Below are 18,742 nucleotides of genomic sequence, written 5' to 3'. Positions count from 1 at the left end.
TTCACAAGCATACTCAGCTCGTTAACACCCCTAATTTAAATCATTCATTATACTTCAACTCATCTATCGGATTTCTTTTATTTGCTTGCAACGTAGACTCAAGACACACATTTTTATAAGATAATTAGAAAAGTAAATGAACAAGTTTATTAAAATAATTTTAAGACTAGAAATATGAATTTGTTGGCTAACATCTGAAAACTTGCAACCGTCTGTTTCCAGTTTCCGGTATCCGCATAAGAACCACCAAACACAAACAACTTCTTACTTGAAACTGTTTTATGTTTATATCTGCTTTGCACCAATCCTATCAAATAGTTTAACCACCCAAACATCATTATTCAAGCAATTTAATTAAATATCGAAACAATTAAATGTCACGTCACAGTATCACGTGGCTATTAATTTCGGACAAAAGGAGTATGATAAGGATGCAAACCTGCGGACGACGGGGTTACGATGAGGTAGGACAAAAGAATTAGGGAGAGAAGAAATGACATAATAATCTTGTTGAATGTCTTCATATTTTTAGAAATGTTGGATGAAAGCATTAGATATGTGATATTTATGTATGAAATTGTCAGCTATTATGGAAATTTATGTAAATGTGATATGAGAAGATGTACAATATTAGGCAGTAAATGATACGTATGATTTGGTTGCCACGTTTAGTTTAGAAAAAAGGGGTGTGTTCATTGAAACCATCGGAATGTAAATGGATTGGACTGCTTGATATGTGGGCCGTCATACATACTATACAAAAATTTGAGTCTGTTCACAGCTGTGCCACATAAAATTTAGATTCTCATAATTTTTTTTTTTTTTTTTTTTTTTTTTTTTTTTGGTGTACAAGAATTTTATCTATGGGTGATTAGAATTGGGTCCGTACGACCGTATGTGCATAGTTGAAAAAAAAAACAAAGAATTGGGTCCGTACGACCGTACTTGCATAGTTGCTGAGGTCTGTGCAACTTATAGTTTACCAAATTTTATGAAAAACTATAACAATTAATTAGTTGGAAAAATTATCTAGAATAATCCCACCTATGAGGCGTCCGCCCAAAATAATCTCACTTTTGGGTTACTTTTAAATAATCCGATATTTATACCCAATTTGCTTAAAATGATCCCAAGTGACTTGTAACCGGTTGAGTAGGTAATTTTTTTATTAAGTTTAATTTACACGTGTCACCACATAATTGGTAAAAAAATAATTTTTAATTTTAATTTTAATTAATTATTTTAAAACTACCACCACCAGCCTCAGCCACCTCCCCACCGCCACATCAGCCGCGCTTAGACCCATCGCCGCGCCCAGACCCATCGTCGCTCCTCCCCTTACCCCAAAACCACCACCACAACCAATCAACTAACCAACTCCAAAACCCCTTTAAAACCCCACCAACCTAGCCCATTCAAAACCCCCACCAACCCAAATCCCAAGAACGGGGTGGTTGAAGGAAAGTGGGGTCGGAATCGGGACGGGAGAAGGGTAAAGGGGGTCGGAATAGAGACGGAGAAGGAGTTTCGTGGGTGGAGGGATGGAACTTTTTGGGTTTTCGTGGTCCGATGTGTGCGGTTGGTGGTCCGATTCTGGCCGATTCGTGAGGTAGGGGGTCGCTAAGGGAGGGGAATTTAGGCGGCTGGATACGCAGCGCAGGAGAGTCAAGCAATAGGCTCTAGGCCGGCGGGATGGAGTGGCGTGGGCTGGTGGGGTTGTTTTTCAATTTTTTTTCTTTACAAAAATTAATTTTTTTTTTTTGGACCAATCACAAGCCACCACGGGCCAGGTAACCTGATATAGCAGGTTAAATGACCGGTTAGGACCATTTTGAGCGGATTGGGTATAAAGGTCGAATTATGTAAACATAACCCACAGGTGGGATTATTTGGACGGACGCTTCAAAGGTGGGATTATTGCGGGCAAATTTTCTTAATTAGTTTGACACTTTTTTACAACAAAAGATATTTTTTTATGAAACTAGGAGGCTAACACACTATGCATGAGCCATATACAATAAACCCGAATGATTGAATTGTATATCATCACCTAATTTGGTCCGAGATATATAATGGATTCAAGGATTGCTTGAACTTACTAATTATTCTAGCTTTTTTTTTTTTTTTTTTTTTTTTTGATGGAATACTAATTGTTATTCTAGCTTGTAAACCATTTTTTTTTTTTTTGTAAACCATATTATTACCTTTAAGAGAGTGAGGGATAGCTCCAGTGATTAGAGCTCCCTTCCCGATTTTAGGTGATCTTAAAATCGATTCTCATCATTCGCCCTTGTGGCTCTCGAAACACTAAAAAAAATATTATTACCTTTAAGCCTTTTTTTTGTTTCAATCCCAACTTTTTTAATTTAGTCAAAAACCCTTTTTTTTAAACCCAAAATCCATAAACGTAGTCTAATTTCTTTATCTCATTACCTTAGCACATAACCGAGCAATAAGTAATACTCCGTAGTAAGTAGAACCGAGCTCACTTTATTTCTATTTTTTTTTTAAAATATTTCTAAATCTTTTTTAATTATATGAGACTATATGGTGGGCTATCCCTTGAAATCATCTTCCAATGGCATTACACATGATAAGCTCGGCCCTTTTTTTTTTTTTTTTTTTTTCTTCCTTCCTTCCAAAGAGCTCATTTTATTAATTTGAATAGAAAGATATTTGAACCCTAGCCTTCATTGTTAATTTCGAAGGGGATTCTATCGGATTTTATCAGTGGAAAGCCCCAATCTTTGTTTCCTTTAAGTTTTTTTTTCTTATTTATCAGGTTATAATAATGTCTTCGTTAAAAGAAAAGGTTTATCTCCTTTGAAAAGACAAGAGTTATTCGATCTCCTTCGAAAGACAAGGTTTTTTGAACTCTTTCAAAAGACAAGGTGTTATTTGCGTTTAATTTGGTCTCCAGTTGTGCGGGACTGCGATTGATTATTTCTCGGATTCGGGTTACAAAATCAGCACAAGAATTTTCTTTTTTACAAAATTATGATGCGGCGACGGATCCACTAAAAAAGTTGTATGAGACAACGAATTGAGAATGTGCCGAATTTTTATATTTATGTATTTGGATTCTTAGCCCTTCCCCGATCAATTCTGGTTTGATTTTGTTAAATTTGTTTTCATTATCGTTGATTATCAATAGTAGATGCCGTATGGCTTTAATTAATGTTATATAGTGTCCTTTAGAATTTCTTTCAAAAAAAAAAAAAAAAAAAAAAAAAAAAAAAAAAAATTATTTGAACAAAATCTAAACAAATCTGCAAATGACATGGTTACTACTCCATCCTTCCCCTTATTTTTGTCCCATAGGTGTAGGTTCATTTTATTAACTTTTAGTTGTGTAAATTTGATGAGAGAGAATAATGGTGGGTCCAAAATATTGTTTGTGAGAGGAAAATGTTGCTCCCTATTACTATATATGGTATGGAGCAAAATAAAAGGACACCCCAATAAGTTAATGAAGCAAAAGAAAAAGGATAGAGGGAGTACAAGCTAGTGCAAAAGAATAAAGAGAGAAGAAAAGACAAAATCTTGAATATAATAAATAATAGGAAAATTGACGTTAACAGTTCGAACTATTGACATTTTTGTTTAAAAGGTCTTAACTATTGATTAATTTGTTGGCAATCCTAACTTTTTGGGATCCTTCTTAAAGTAGTCTCTATCATATTATGACCAAGTTAGCCAATTGAATTGCCACGTGTTTAATGTTAATCGTCCGTTTTACTAAAGATTGTTATTTGTAGGTGAAGTGAACAGGGCTTAAAAGAAAGGGTGAGTGTTTTATTAGAAAGGTGGCCAGTGGATTAATCTTTTTTAATTACTCCCTCCGTCCCAAATTACTCGTAACGGTTTGACTTTTTGCACTATTCACACATCTCCATTTGATCATTTTTTTTAACTAATATAAGAAAGTCAATGTAATCATGTAAGATGTTGGGTCTATTTTAATATATAGTTTCTTAATATAAACTTTTTATACTTATATAAATATATAATAAAATATATCAACGGTCAAACATGTACATCGGCAAGTGTGTCCAGTCAAATGTTGCAAGTAAAAGTGGGACAAAGGGAGTACAAATTTACAAATAACTGAAAATAAGACACGTGGCACTGGCTATTAAATAACCGGTCAGACGGGTTAAAAATATGATAGGGACCATTTTGACAATGACTCTCCCCTAAAGTTATGATTGTTTTGGGTTAATTGATAGTTGATACCTTTAAAAGAAGACCTATCATACTTGAGACCAGTGACCTAAATTTTTCGTGAATAATAAAAATATGTAATTTGAATGATTTACCATATTTCCAACTTTTATCTATAATATTCTGAACATTAGGAGTATTTTCTTTTAGGGAAATTCCCATTGGTACACCCGTGGTTTTGACTTTTCCCATTGATACACTCTAAAATTTTTGACCAGTGACCTTAAGGACTAACATGACTTCCAAAACTTTAACCGAATAATTTTCGACATGCAAATCGAGACATTAGATATTTAAAGGGGTATTATAGTCTTTTCCTTAATTATTTTAACTTAATGAAATACTTTTTAACGGTGTTAGTCACGGTTGGGAAAAAGACTAAACCATGGGTGTACCGATGGGAAGACAAAAAATTTGGAGTGTATCAATGGGAAAAGTCAAAATCACGGGTGTACCAATGGGAATTTCCCTTTCTTTTATTGGACCCTTTATATCACTAACTTGTTATAATAGGTTGTCTAAACACATGTCCACACTTAATTATATTGGTTAAAAACTCTAAAATCCTTCCTTTTCCCAATCCATCACTAACTCCCCCACATGGCCGCACGTATCCTTTGCCACAACCTACTGCTTGTCACCCCCCCCCCCCCCCCAATAATCACCAGCCAAAAAAGCCCTTTTCCTTCCCCCACTGCCAGAAACACTCCCCTTCCCTCCCCCACCACAGAAACCACCCTCCACAATCCCCTTCCTCCTACCATCCGAACCACCCCCTTCTTACTATATTGTTTTCATAATTATATGATTTATAATTGACATATTTTTTTCCAAATAATAAATTATACTATTTTATTTTTGGTAAAAAAAAGTATTATTAACATCTTTTTTATTTATCAAATTTTTAGTTTTTTAAATAATTTTTTTTATTATTTTATAGTTTCTCTAAAAATAATGATTTGCATGGTATATATTAAGAGACTAATTATGTTCATTTTATGATGTAAAAAAAATTACAAAAGTTTTATATGTGGCTGGCCACACGGTGTGACAATCTATCATGAGGGTTATTTCTTATGTGTTATATGGGTTACTTGTTCAGTTTTACAGGGATTACTCCGCCAGTATTTTAGGGGTTACTTAGGAGTTAATTGGTCAGTTTTATAGGGGTTACCAGATTAGTGTTAGGGGTTACTTTGTTCTTTTACAAGTGGCCACATGGTGTGACCAGTCTCACACAAGACGCACTAATATAAATGAACCAATCGTATTGTTTATCATTAAAATAATATGGTGATCATATTTCAAACGATTAATATAACATTATCCCCTTCCTTCCCTTACCACCAAAACCACCCACTTTTCCACGCCTATCACTGAAACAATGGAGAGAGAAAATGATATGGAATTCATAAAAGAAAATACTCCTAAAGTTTGGATAGTTACTTATAAAAATACAAAGTTGGGATAAATAAAAGTAAATTACTACCTCCGTTTCATATTATTTATAACGATTAATAATATGAAATGGAGGTATTAGAAGAAGTAAAAAAAAAAAAAAAAAAAAAAAAAAAAAAAAAAAAAAAAAAATTGTATAGGAGAACTGGGCCGCGTTTAGATTAAAAAAAGAGTGCGTTCATTGAAAATTTGAAACCATGAGAATGAAAATGGACTGGATTGTAGGAGAGGTGGGCTGAGAAACTACATAGAATTTTGAGTCTGTTCATAGCTTTGCTACAAAAACCTTTAAATCTCCTAACTGGTGAGGACTTTTACTTTACATATGGTGCTATTATATTTTTTGTTTTTGTAAATGAATTGTCTATGGGTGATTAGAAAATATTTTGTGCTAGCTTAGGTGTTCTGTACACGGTACTATCTAGTTTAATAAAGAATTAGAACAATTTATTGGTTTGATGTATTTAAAAAGACATTTTTAATGAAATAACTTATACAAAGTCCGGTAAAAGGAAAAAAAAACTTGTAACGTGAAATTATTTCGAGCAGAAGTGTCAACAATGAGTGTGTTTTCAATTTTGTAAAAAAATCAATTAGTACTCTAAATCATATATGGAGTAATTTTTATTTTAAATTTTTTTCCTTTATTTGTCCACTTACCTTGACAGGGTCTATGGGGGATCAAGAAGGCTCATGGCCTAGGTTGGTGGCCTCCATTGCACATTAGGAGGGGCGCTAGCTTAACATCTTCCTAAGAGGAATAGTGTATGTCATAATTTGTGATAGTGGGGGTTTGCGTCCGCGCAACCCTTGACCTAGTGTTGAAGAATGGACCTTTCAAGTATCACCATATGTACGTAAGTGTCCCACATTGGTTGAAGAAGAGAGAGTTAAACACTTTATAAGGTTAAGGGTCTACTCCTCCTATTGACATATGGTTTTGGAATGGACCTTCTTTTGGACTTGTGAAGTGGACTCTCTCTCTTGGTTTGCGGGTATGGCCAAATCCGTATTTAACATGGTATTAGAGCCAGACCCACGATATGGGACCTTAAATGGCTAAAGTTCAATGGGCAAGAGTTGGTCCATGTAAGGGGGAGTGAAGAAGCACTCTAGCATGAAAAATCACATGAGACAAAAATAAAAAGGGACCTTACATGTGAGGGGGAATGTTAAAGAATAGACCTCTCAAGTAGCACCACATGTAAGTGTCCCATATTGGTTGAAAAAGAGAGAGTTAAACAATTTATAAGCCTAAGGGGCTACTCCTCCTATTGTCATATGGTTTTGAGGTAAAACCTCCTTATTCTTGTAAAGTGATGGACATACACTCTTCCGTGACGTGTTCGGCCCAGACCCTTATTTGACAAAGTGACCTCACTGTTATAAAGGATACCACCTTGGTTTTTCAGAGTCATAACTCTAGTTTCATTTAACTAGTTTGTAACTTGTATCATCCTTTTTTCTTAACAAAAAAAAAAAAAAAAAAAAAAAAAAAAAAAAAAAAAAAAAAAAAAAAAAAAAATCTGTTTATATTGATAGAAAAATTATAAATGTTGGGATACATAATATTTTTAGTGAATAGAAGTTTCGCGTTTGTGTATAGGGCTACTATATTTTGATCAATTTTGTTCATAGTATGTTTAGGCTTTTTTTATGATCAATAGTTAAAATTACGGTACGTGGCATGAAACTCGCTGTAATGAGCATACCCATACGACATTTTTGTGTCAGCATGAAAAATTGAGATTGCTATTAGACTTCTACACCTTAGCTAAAACATAGTCCAAGTCCCAGGCCAATTATTTCAATAAAATCATCATTAATAATGTATGATAGATTACGGGTATATGCAAACTTATATTTAATAAATAATAAAGATATATGATAATATATATTTTCTATTATTTGCAGTCAACCATCATATGTTTAATTACAAAAGTACGTAATTAAGTGATGCCGACATTTTGTGAAAACTTACTACGTAACCTAGTAGATGATTAATTATGAATTCAATTAACCTACTTCTTATTTTTGGGCAGACTAGTCGTTGGAGCACGCGCGTTGCGCGTGCCCCCGACGGCAAGATAAGTAAAATTCGTTGTTGTGTTCGGTTTTTGTGATATTCGTGGTTGTGTTCAGGTTTTGTAATACTACCTCTGTTAACTTTTGGTTGCAACTTTGGAATATTTTATATCTCACAGATAATACCCCAAAATTGCAATAAAAAGTTAACAGAGATAGTAGCAAGGATACAAGAATTTATAAGGAGTAGTGATAAAGTATCTACGGGGAAATATTTGTGGAAAAACAATTTTAATAAGTAAAGTTATCTAGAATTTGTTAGAATTAAAAGATTTTTTTTTTTTAAAATCGATTAATTTAGATATTATTTTAGAGCGCAATATGATTTCTTATTAAGTAACTTAATAATTTTCAAATAGCTATATCTAAAAATGACTGTGCATGATAATAAGGAACAATGATAAGGTAATGCAATTTAAAAGGTTAAAGTTATTAAAAATGGATTAAATGCAAAACATATGAAAGAATTGTTTATTTCTTTGTTATTAGTCTACATAATTGGTGTGATCTACACTTCGTCAAAGCTTGTTTTTGTATTTGTATATTTTTTCTTTGAGTTGCATAACAAATTTTAGTGCTATTTTTATTCTCAGGATTTGTTTTTCTAGAGTGAATATACAATCTAATTTGGGCTAAAGTAACTGTCATGGCAAAAAAAACGTAATGTTTCTCAATAATGAGGTGTAAAATGAATTTTCTTTCGCTTTCTCCCTGACCTCCTCTCTCTCCTCCCCTTTGATCTCTTTTCAGTAGGGCTGAGCAAAACTATCTGATAATCCGAAAACCCGATCCGCATCCGATCCGAAAATTTAGGATAACCGATCCGAAAACATTTTCGGATCGGATATCCGATCCGAAAATTTCGGATATCGGATCGGATATCGAAATTTTGGATTTCGGATATCCGAATATCCGAAAATAAGTACTTATTACTCTATTAAAAGATTCAAGTCATTCAACAACTTTCAGGCCCAAACCCAAAAGCCCAAACCCTTATTCATGCCCTTAAAACACAAAATTCCCCCAACACACACCGCCACTCTTTCCTCTCCCCTCACTGTCACTCTCTCTCTCTTATTCTCTCTCTCCTTCCTCTGCTATCTCAAACTTTTAAAGATCAAATTCCACTATCTTAGATCTCCCCCCAAACTGACTAACTGAGATATGTATAACTATTTTCATTTCCTACTCCAGTAGCGGGGACTCCTAAGCGGCGGCGACTTATAAGCGGTGGCTCTCTCTCACGGTTGCTCCACCAACTGCAACTCGGCGGCTCCTCTCTCAAATGTCAGCCTTTTCTAGTTTTTTTTTTTTTTAGATTTACTTAGGATTTAAACGATAGATTTTGTATATATATTGTTAAAATTTCCTGGGTTTTTAGATGTAAGTATCTCTCATTGTATGTGTTAATTTTGATTGTTATATATTCTGAAATTTTAGGGTTGTTATATTCTGATATTTGTGGGTTTATTAGATTTAAAATATATGAATAATTGTTTTTTTATGATTATGAGTTTAATTTTTTTTACAAAGAATATTATTAAAAGATCGGGTATTGGATATCCGAGTTATTCGATCCGAATTTTTCGGATATTTGATTTTCGGATATCCGAACCATTTCGGATCGGATACGGATATTAAAATTCAAGATTTTCGGATACGGATATCCGATTCGAAATCCAATTTCAGATCGGATATCCGATCCATGCTCACCCCTACTTTTCAGCCTGCCTTATCTCTTTCTCTCTCTTCCCTTGCCCTTGTCTCCTTGTTCTTTTTTTTAATAGCTCTGAAAATTATAGGCCGCAGTTGCTCCTCTCTCAATCATTCCTTCTTTTTTATTGGTCGAAACTCTTTCTCCCACTCTCATTTTTTTCTGTCCAAATCCCTCTTGTCCCTATTCCAGCTTTAAAAAGGCATTGAAAATTATAGGCTGCACTTGTTCTTCTAATCCAAATCCTTCTGCTTCTTTATCTTTTCCAGCTTTTCTGTATATTTCTCTTTTTCTTTCGGCCTCCTTCGCCTATCTCTCTATCTCTAGTCCCCTTTATATCTAGTCCCCTCTCCTCCTCCTCCCACTGCCTATTTCTCTTCCTCTCTTCTTCACCCTCCATCCTTCTTCCATATTCTCTCTTAAAAGCTATCTATTATTATGGTTATATTAACACTTATGTAGTAACAAAACAATTACTTGTGAATCTAGCACGATTATACTATAAGGTGAACATTTTATTCTAAAAGTTCTACAAATTAGTTAACATCTCCATAATTGTTACAAAACCACATTTGTTAACGAATAATATTTACTGAAAGAATTAAAGTTTGTCCAAATCTTATTATCGATTTCTATTCCCTCTTTCTTCGTCAATCTAATTCTCTATTCCTTTAACTTTCATTTATGTTTTATAATTTTGAGCATTTTAGAAATTTTCTATAAAGTATTTTCATCTCCTAGATTACACTCTAAAAAGTTTTTTCTCAAACTCTCTCTATCTCTTTCTTGATCTCTCTCTCCCTCTTATAAAGCTATAATTTCATTAATTTTACACTTTAAAAAGGGTTTGCACCAATGTGTCCTTTCCTAAATCTCTTTTTTAAATTCTACTTTCTAAAAACAAATTAAATATTTACCCACTCAACCCCTTCTTTCTTTGGCCATTCATCTCTCTCTGTCTCTAATGTATTTTGTAGCAAGGAATTCACGGTAGAATGAGCCTTTACCAAATTTACTCATTTCCTAGACTATCATAAGATTTTATCTGCATTGAATGTTTATATAAGCCAAAAGAGCATAAACAAACTTGGAATACTACTAACGGCGAATAAACGAACGTCACTATCTCTGACATTAAGCCAAAATATGAAAAAATCAAGGCTAACAAACAAAGTTGTAAAATAATGAGTCATTTCTCTAACATAAGCCTATATAATATACTACATTAATAAAACAAATAATACTTTTAAGCCTTGAAAGATCTGATAAACTGACACAATTGGGTTTGCATTGATCCTTATACCGTATGAGAAAGGCTTCAGGGGACCAATATATTACCAATGAATAATTGCACAAGCAAAATATTTCTGCAAAAAAATCAAGTGAAGCAAAATCAAATTGTAACAAATAAGGTCAACAAACATGCATATAATAATAAAACTCCAGTGAACAACAAAAAAGTGAACAAATTGGATAAAAAAGAATTTTCTATTCTGAACTAATGGAATTGAATCGGAACAATCCCAAAAATATGAATTAATTATGCTTGGTTACCAATGTCAAATCTAGCAAAAAACCAAAGCATTTAATAATATAAGTAAGCATGTCAGCTGAATACCCTATTAAATAGTGATACTTGAGCAATGTTATATAGCAAAGAATGAATCAAATTTAATAATGGGGAAAACACATTAACCCAAAAATACAGTACTAACTTTGTGAGAGAGAGGGAAAAGATTAATTCGAGATATTTAGAAAAGGAAACAACCAGCAATATAGCTCATTATTTCGAGATTAGCCATGATTTGAAAAAATAAGCTACTACACCAAATAATTACATCAAGTAGTTGAATATTAGAACGAAATTAGAGATGGATGGGATCACTTACCACCCAATTCTTAACTACTGCTGGTTTGCTGAGGCCTTAACCATTAAGAATTCTTTTAAAGATATTTTTTGTCATGTATAATCCACAGAAACAAACCTCCGCATTTGCTACAGCAGCCCTGAAACAACAAACCAGGAAAGATTATTCAGGAAAACAAACAGAAAAAATCAGTCAAATAAGTCGATATTAGTCCTCAGCAATTGATTTAGACAAATAGCCTCCCATCACAAAGGATGAACCAAGCCAAAACCTACAAGAGCAACCAAATAGTAGAAATCTGAAATTGACAATACAAAAACAAATTTCGCAAATTGATTATTATTGATTCTTGAACAACAAAACACTTCATGAATGTGTAAAATTACCACTTAAAACTCTCACCAATTTACTTATACAAGCAACACCAAGAGTGTCATATAACCTATAAATCACTATTAAAGTGCACCAACATACTTTGTCCTGCATGTGATTCCCCACCAGGCGTGCATCCAAATCCCCCATCTAGGTTTTTGCACCTTACAATGTATTTCACATCCTTCTCCACATCAATTTTGTCCAATTGATGTAGCAATGAAAGACAACAGATTGTAATATATGAAAATCTAGAAATATGGATAAACCTGAGTAAGCTTCTCTCTGTTTAAAGAAAAAAGGCATGTAAAAGGACAAAACAGAGTATTGCTAACATACCTAGTATCCAGTTATCCACTTCTCCCCAGATGTCTCCTGAATACAATCCATCCTTATTCTGCAACTGCACAATATCTGAGTTGCAAGGTTAAGGTCCCATGAACAAACCAGAGTGTCCTTGCTGTGTCATTGAGTTACTTGACAAAAGAAAAGAAGCTGTTTATCCCAATAATAGTATCAAGATCATGGTAAATTAGCAACACTTGATGAGTGCACAAGGTATTTAACTACAGATCTGGGTAAAGGTCACAACTTACAGCGGGCAATTTCTTGTCTCCTCAAGATTCAAACAATAAATTTAAGTAAAATACCTTTTATATATAGTATGATATCTTAACCACACATAATATAAATTAACAGAAAAACACAAAATCGAAAATAGTTTTAGAATAACATGAAACTTCACCACGTCATAAAGGATACAATTTGTCACCTTAGCAAAGTCAAGAAAATGTATCTTATCAAATAGAGCTAGAACTTGAACAACACTGAGAGTATAAAGAATATGTGGATCATGTCCGATATTACCACCGAAGCCACCTGCATAGGCCAGTCATTGTAAGCATATGACAATTACTCAAGTATTTACAGGAACAGGACAAAAATCTAGAAACATGATAGCTACATATAGTGAAGATGTGGTTTTAGTAGATTTAGGAAGCCTTGTGTTTCTTGCTAAGAGGCTGGCATTCCACAATCTTTTTCAAATCAGTTCTAAATTAGACAGTTTAATTGAAGAATTTCAACCAACATTTTTCCTTAGACAAGATACAAGAGTAGGAAACTAAGAATGTATTGGAGAATTTCAACCAACATTTTTCCATAGATAAGACTCTAACAGAAGAATGTATTTCATATAAGAATAAGAAGAATCAAGAATTTAAACCCCCCCCCCCAAAAAAAAATCAAGATTTAATGGAAATTTGAATTACTATCATTAATAAACACAAACCAGACTCATGTTGACACTGCATCACCCATGAATGTATTGGAGAATTTCAACCAACATTTTTCCATAGATAAGACTCTAACAGAAGAATGTATTTCATATAAGAATAAGAAGAATCAAGAATTTAAACCCCCCCCCCCCCCCCCCAAAAAAAAAAATCAAGATTTAATGGAAATTTGAATTACTATCATTAATAAACACAAACCAGACTCATGTTGACACTGCATCACCCATGAAATAACCAAAAAACTAATCACATACCCAAGACACTAAATAAGAAAAAAAAAAAGACCACATAGATCAAACCTTCTCGATAGATAAGACATATCAGACATGCTTCTCAGCTGCCAACTCCACAATTATGGCTGTAAGCCACTTCCTTTACCTTTCTAAACCAAGACGAAATATACCTGATGTAGGTTAATCAAATTATTGAATCATGAACAATCATTCAATCAAATTTCACTCAATTTGATAATCTCTCTATTTATTCATCTGCCCAAATTTCACTCGATATAAAATTTCAATTAACAAAATCACTCGTTATATAAATTCTTTCATAAATTGAGTAACTATAACCAATAGTTAAATAATCCACCTTAGAAGAATCCTGGATTGATTATACTTACAATTAAATTAACTATAAACCCTAAATTGTGAAAACGATATTCGATGATTAACAAAAAATAAAGATATATTACCTCAAAGCCGCTTCGAGAAAAAGCTCAGAAGCCGCTTCAATGGAGAACTGAGAAACCACTTCAATTGGAGGAATACTGTCAATCATAAATCAATCAAATTCAACCCAAATAAAACCACCGCACAATCGAAGAAGACACTAAAATTCAACCAAAAAAAAGAAATAGAACAAATAAACCCTTAAAAATTCGGGAAAACAATCGAACAAATAAACCCAAAAAATCGACAACAAATCGATCAAATAAACCCCATTTAAAACGAAACGATTTCGCACTGCACAAATACACCCACAAAGATATGTCTGAACTGTCATGGCAATATTCACTTGCTGAGCTGAAAAAATGCCTCCCAGACTCCTCTGGTTCTTCATCACTCCTATATCCAACATAAAAATATTTATCAAGAGAATACAGAAAATAAAGGCCACAAGATAGCATACAAGAATTCATTACTTTTAAGACCAAATTGCTGAGTTCGTTGGGGCACAACTATGACTTTCAGCTATCTTTCCTGTATAAATAAAGCCCTGGTGTCTGAGTTTTCCATTTTATTATATGAGTGAGGTTTTTCCCAAATATTGTCCAGTTAGAATAACAGATTGACCTTTTTTCATATCATCAAATACTCGAGAAACATTTTAATCAAACAAATTTACTTTGAACATAAACAACATATAAGAGTAGCAAATAACTCATCCAACAATAAATCATTTATTTTATCTTATTTTATTTTGTGGGGAGAAGGGATGATACTTAGAAGCCAAAAATTACTACAAAATGATGTTGGCACAGACAAAGAAAATAAATCATCACATGTGAACCAAACAACAGTAACTGAATTCCCAAAGAAAAATTCATATAAATAAATAAAATTAACCTCTAAGCACAAAATAATCTCTTAATAAAGAGAAGGCTTACTGTATTGGAGAGTGGTGAAGAGAGATTTGTGAAGGATAAGACAACATCCTGCTGCTGCTCATATTCTGAGAAGAAATGTTATGATCCTGGAACCCAACTATATGAGAAACACAATTGTCTTCAGGTCTCTCGACAATTATGCTGCTGCTTATATCATCACAATCGGCAGGAATTGATAATGGCTCCGGGCTTGCCCGTGGAGACTCGGAGGGATAGATTTTTTCAATATGCCTCTTAGTAGGCTTAGAGCAGAACTTGCAGGCCTTAATAACTTTATCCAGGTGATCACCATTTCTATTACCCCTAAATGTAGAAATAACAACACGAGCATCACTCCCACGAACACAAGAGGCACACAACAACCTTTTACAGCCTAGACAACTATATTTGAGGCACGACTCCGAAAACTTCAGTGCACACTGGCAGCAAGAGCTCTCAACCATATATGTAGACACCCATTTGTGTCTCCCCAAAACCAAACCCAGTGATGAATGCCTTGCACGTTGTGTTATTATCGAATTAGGTGAAAGTGGTTCGAAAGTCGAGTGTTGCGGTTTAGTTTTAATTAAATTCTTTTCTCTCTGTTTTTGAAAATGACCTTATTTATTTGAAAACGTCCATTTCAGTTTATTTTGGTCCATGATAAGGGTCCAATAATGGTGTAGATGGATGGGGCTCGAAAAGACCTTTCCAACGATATATTATAAGCTCGATTCCGATGAATATTGAGGAAGTTATGGCCAAAATACTAAACTGGGCCCGGTTATTTATTTTAATACGGCCCAATGATCTAGAGGAGGGCTCAATATTAATTGTTATTCCTAAAATTATTAGGATTAATTATAGTTTTCTAGAAGTTTCTAGAAAGTTCCTTTTAATTCTAATATTGTTAGATTTAATAATTAATTATTTTTAAAAGATTTTTATTTGGAATAAAATATGGTTTTATTATCTTAAAAATATATTTTATCTTCTGTACGGATTTCGTAGATCAAGTTGATTAAAGATCGGATTCCGCGTGAAGAAAAACGCGCTAATACAGTCTGTCGCCAAACGACAAGTCTGTCGCCGCGCGACAGAGTCAATTCCTGGCGACAGCGTGGAGTTTTATTCCTTATCAAATTCTATGATTTTCCGGATTATTTTCATTATAAATAGCGTCCGAATCCCTGTTTTCGAAATCATCAACAAACATCAAACATCAATTCACAATCGTCAACTCTTTCTCTCTATTCTCTCATCCTTAATTCTTTTCTTTCTCTCTCTTTCTAAACAACCCTTTTTTTACAAACAATATTCCGCATTCACAAGACCTAGAGTCGCCTAGCCAAGTTCTTGCCTTCGCCCTAGACGTGCAAGGTTGATATTTTCTGAGGGTTTGGTCCAAAACTAGTTTAAACTTTATTTAATTTGATTTTAACTTGATTCTTTAATTATTCTTTATTATTTTCATTGAAGTTTACTAACTTGTGTATTTTGTTATTAGAAAGAGGTACGAGGCTTCAAAGTATGTAATCTTATTACTCTCTTTCAATGTAGAAAGCATGTTTAGATTTGCTTATTATTGTTAATTCCTAGTATCATGTTAGGATGCTTTTAATGCTTTCTAGTATCATGTTAGGATGTTATTATTGCTTTCTAGTATCATGTTTAGGGTGCTTTTACTTCTTTCTAATATCATATTAGTACCATATTAGGTTTAAAGCTTTGATCTTTATTGCCTAGTGACATGCTAGGGTTTGTTATTAATCTTGTTAGTATCATGCCTAGGATCTTGCTATTATTATTGAGCTTTATTATGCCTTATCATGCTATGATTATTATTATCATTATTGTTTATTATTATGTTGCTTGATATATTTTATTGTTATTGCTTGATCACGCCTTTTATGATTGTTAAAGGGAATTTGTACTTGAAATCACGCTTAATAAGATAATTATTAATTTGGTTTAGGCTAATGTGATTTTAACTCAAGTGATCGCCAATAATAGTATTATTTGTGCATTAATTTCAACCAACATAGATAAACAGGGTAGGTTCAATATAATGTTTGTATGTTATTCAAAAAGCGCACATGAATACGAGCAGAACAAAGTAGAGGCCTATTTTATAGGGCGGGTCCTTTCTTTTGTAGATTGGATTCGTACCCTCATCCCCGGACCCTGTTTGGTTCAAGACCTTATGGAGTAGTTGATGGTCCTTTTGGATTGTCTTTTGGGTTTACAAGTTCCTAAAACTTGTTGGCGACTCTTTTTGCTCTTTGTCTTTCCCTTTGGAACGCCACCGTACTTTAGTGTATGATCACAGTGGGGTTCAAGTTTGGGGTTATCGTGATGCTTGAAATATTCCCTACAGTTTTTGGCGACTCCAGTGGGGAGGATTTCTATTTATATTCCTGAAATTTATTTAATTTTGGCAATTATTTAGAATGAGCGGATGAGACTTGAAAAATTCTAAGTATTTCATGTGCGTAATTTGATTAACATTATTGTCATATGCATTAAAAGGTCCTCATGGGAGTACCCCATGAGTCAATCCATAGGAATTTTACACGTAGGAAATTTGGGAAATATCTTTCATGACTAGAATCGAAAAGATGATGCGAAATCTGGAAAATTCGAAGGACATAGAAACTTGCCAAGGCATGTAGGAACTAGCGTCTAGAAAACAGGGCTTGTCGCCCGTAAAAAGTTTCTGTCGCCTGACGACAGAAGCTTTTTTGCGGCGACAGTCCCTGTAGTCTGGCGCCAAGTTCTTCCAATACCGAGCCAGGGGTCTGTCTTCTTGCTTTGACCATTTCTAGTGTTGTTGGCTCAATTTTGCTTATTGATTGAGTCATTTTCTCACTTTTCTGAACCCATATGTGTTCTACATATGGAAATAACCCTCTGGGGGTTCCTGCTTCACCTGCCCAATGGAATATCCCACGATCATGTGCAAAGTTCAGATTTGGGTACGTGTAATGTTTGTGAATCCACCAAACCATGGAGTCGAGTCCGAGTTCATCTCGCACTCGCGGAATCCTGTCCATTCGCTCCAACCCTCCCGGTAGGCTTGTGTGCAATGCATATGGATTCTTAACCATGGACCTTTTTGACTTAACCCATATCCTCGAACTTTAGAGAACTAGAGCCATGGTTAGGTTGCAAACTCATCTTGTGACTATGTGAATTACTTGTGCACCCTTGCTTGTATTTATTATATGTGCTAACCGTTTGTTTGACTTGTGTTAAAGAATAAATAAATTGACTAATGACTAAAAGGACTTTGTCTAATTAATTAATTAATTTTGAATTAATTAAAGGCTAATAATTTAATTGATTCGATCTAGTACGACTTTAGGCATGTCCATTTAGAGTAAAATTACTGGAAACAGTCCAGATTAATGTTCCAGCAATGGCGCAGGAATTTGGACTGTGGCGCTGCAGTCTAGTGTCTGTCGCCTGGCGACAATTTTGTCGTCTGGCGACAGACTCTAAACTGTGGCGACAGTCCTGTTTGTTTTAGCGACAGTCCAGTTCTTTTGCTCGAGTCATCACGACGAGTTTAATTAACAGTCTACTAATCGGATTAATCAGTTCGTTAATGGTTCAAACCATGTTTAAGTCTTTAATTGAGTTTAGGCACTTAAAGTCCCATGGTCATACACTAGTAGTCAAAGCATGTCACTCACATACACATAAAGCACACACATAACATGTTTATCACATTATGACCATGTCTAGAGAGTCTTGAATGCGTGTTTTCCGTCATTTTTTTAGGGGGGTAAGTCGGATATTTATCCTCCAATTTTTAAATTCCCTTAAAATATATACCCCATTTTTCATTTTTTTCACGTTTTCTTTTAAATCTTTTAAACATAAAGTCAAGTCAATTAGAGTCAAATATTAAAACAAATATGGTTTAAATTACAGCGCGTGGTCAAGAAAGGAAGGGCGCTTAATCAAAGACAACACTTTTGTTCAAGTTTTACTTTTCGACAAACCAGTCGGTAGGAAAAGGAAAGCTAATAAGGCAATGGCTAGTCAAGAAGAACTTAATGAAGTCAAGGGACAGGTAGCCAACTTGGCTGAAATGCTGCAAAACCTATCGCTGCAAATAAGTAATCCTGAAAAA

General features: G+C 34.1%; 1 protein-coding gene and 1 non-coding gene across 7 annotated transcripts; one reads left to right on the top strand and one right to left on the bottom strand.

Moving 5' to 3' along the window:
* The first annotated feature begins 6,334 nt into the window (after positions 1–6,334).
* Positions 6,335–6,495, top strand: LOC145577303 (U1 spliceosomal RNA). Its single transcript, XR_014098749.1, has one exon. It is a non-coding gene; the product is annotated as a U1 spliceosomal RNA (small nuclear RNA).
* Positions 6,496–10,906: 4,411 nt separating this feature from the next.
* Positions 10,907–15,025, bottom strand: LOC145576536 (uncharacterized). Of its 6 annotated transcripts, XM_081634277.1 has the most exons (7): positions 14,626–15,025; positions 13,711–13,785; positions 13,215–13,419; positions 12,484–12,600; positions 12,061–12,135; positions 11,824–11,905; positions 10,907–11,488 (listed from the first exon to the last, which is right to left on the bottom strand). In XM_081634277.1, the coding sequence occupies exons 3-7, from the start codon at positions 13,234–13,236 to the stop codon at positions 11,407–11,409; spliced, it is 378 nt and encodes a 125-aa protein (XP_081490403.1). In that variant the 5' UTR covers positions 13,237–13,419; positions 13,711–13,785; positions 14,626–15,025; the 3' UTR covers positions 10,907–11,406. The 6 variants fall into 6 exon arrangements, 3 of the variants coding, with proteins under 3 accessions (XP_081490403.1, XP_081490405.1, XP_081490406.1); XR_014098429.1 differs by having other exon boundaries at positions 11,824–11,972; positions 13,316–13,785; XM_081634279.1 differs by lacking the exon at positions 14,626–15,025 and having other exon boundaries at positions 13,711–14,083.
* Between the last annotated feature and the right edge of the window lie 3,717 nt (positions 15,026–18,742).

This window comes from Chenopodium album, chromosome 13 (genome assembly GCF_948465745.1).
Source record: "Chenopodium album chromosome 13, dcCheAlbu1.1, whole genome shotgun sequence".
In the NCBI taxonomy this organism is placed as follows: Eukaryota; Viridiplantae; Streptophyta; class Magnoliopsida; order Caryophyllales; family Amaranthaceae; genus Chenopodium; species Chenopodium album.
The sequence above is the reverse complement of the archived record's forward strand: the minus strand, read 5'-3'. Positions and strand labels throughout refer to the sequence as shown.

Bases quoted from the DNA above. Each gene is read 5' to 3' on its own strand.
- LOC145576536 (XM_081634277.1), bottom strand. From the start codon at position 13,236: ATGCAGTGTCAACATGAGTCTG. The intron at 12,601-13,214 runs GTTTGTGTTTAT...TGGCCTATGCAG, and splicing joins GCAGTGTCAACATGAGTCTG to GTGGCTTCGGTGGTAATATC. The intron at 11,906-12,060 runs GTATGTTAGCAA...GATGTGGAGAAG, and splicing joins AGTGGATAACTGGATACTAG to GATGTGAAATACATTGTAAG.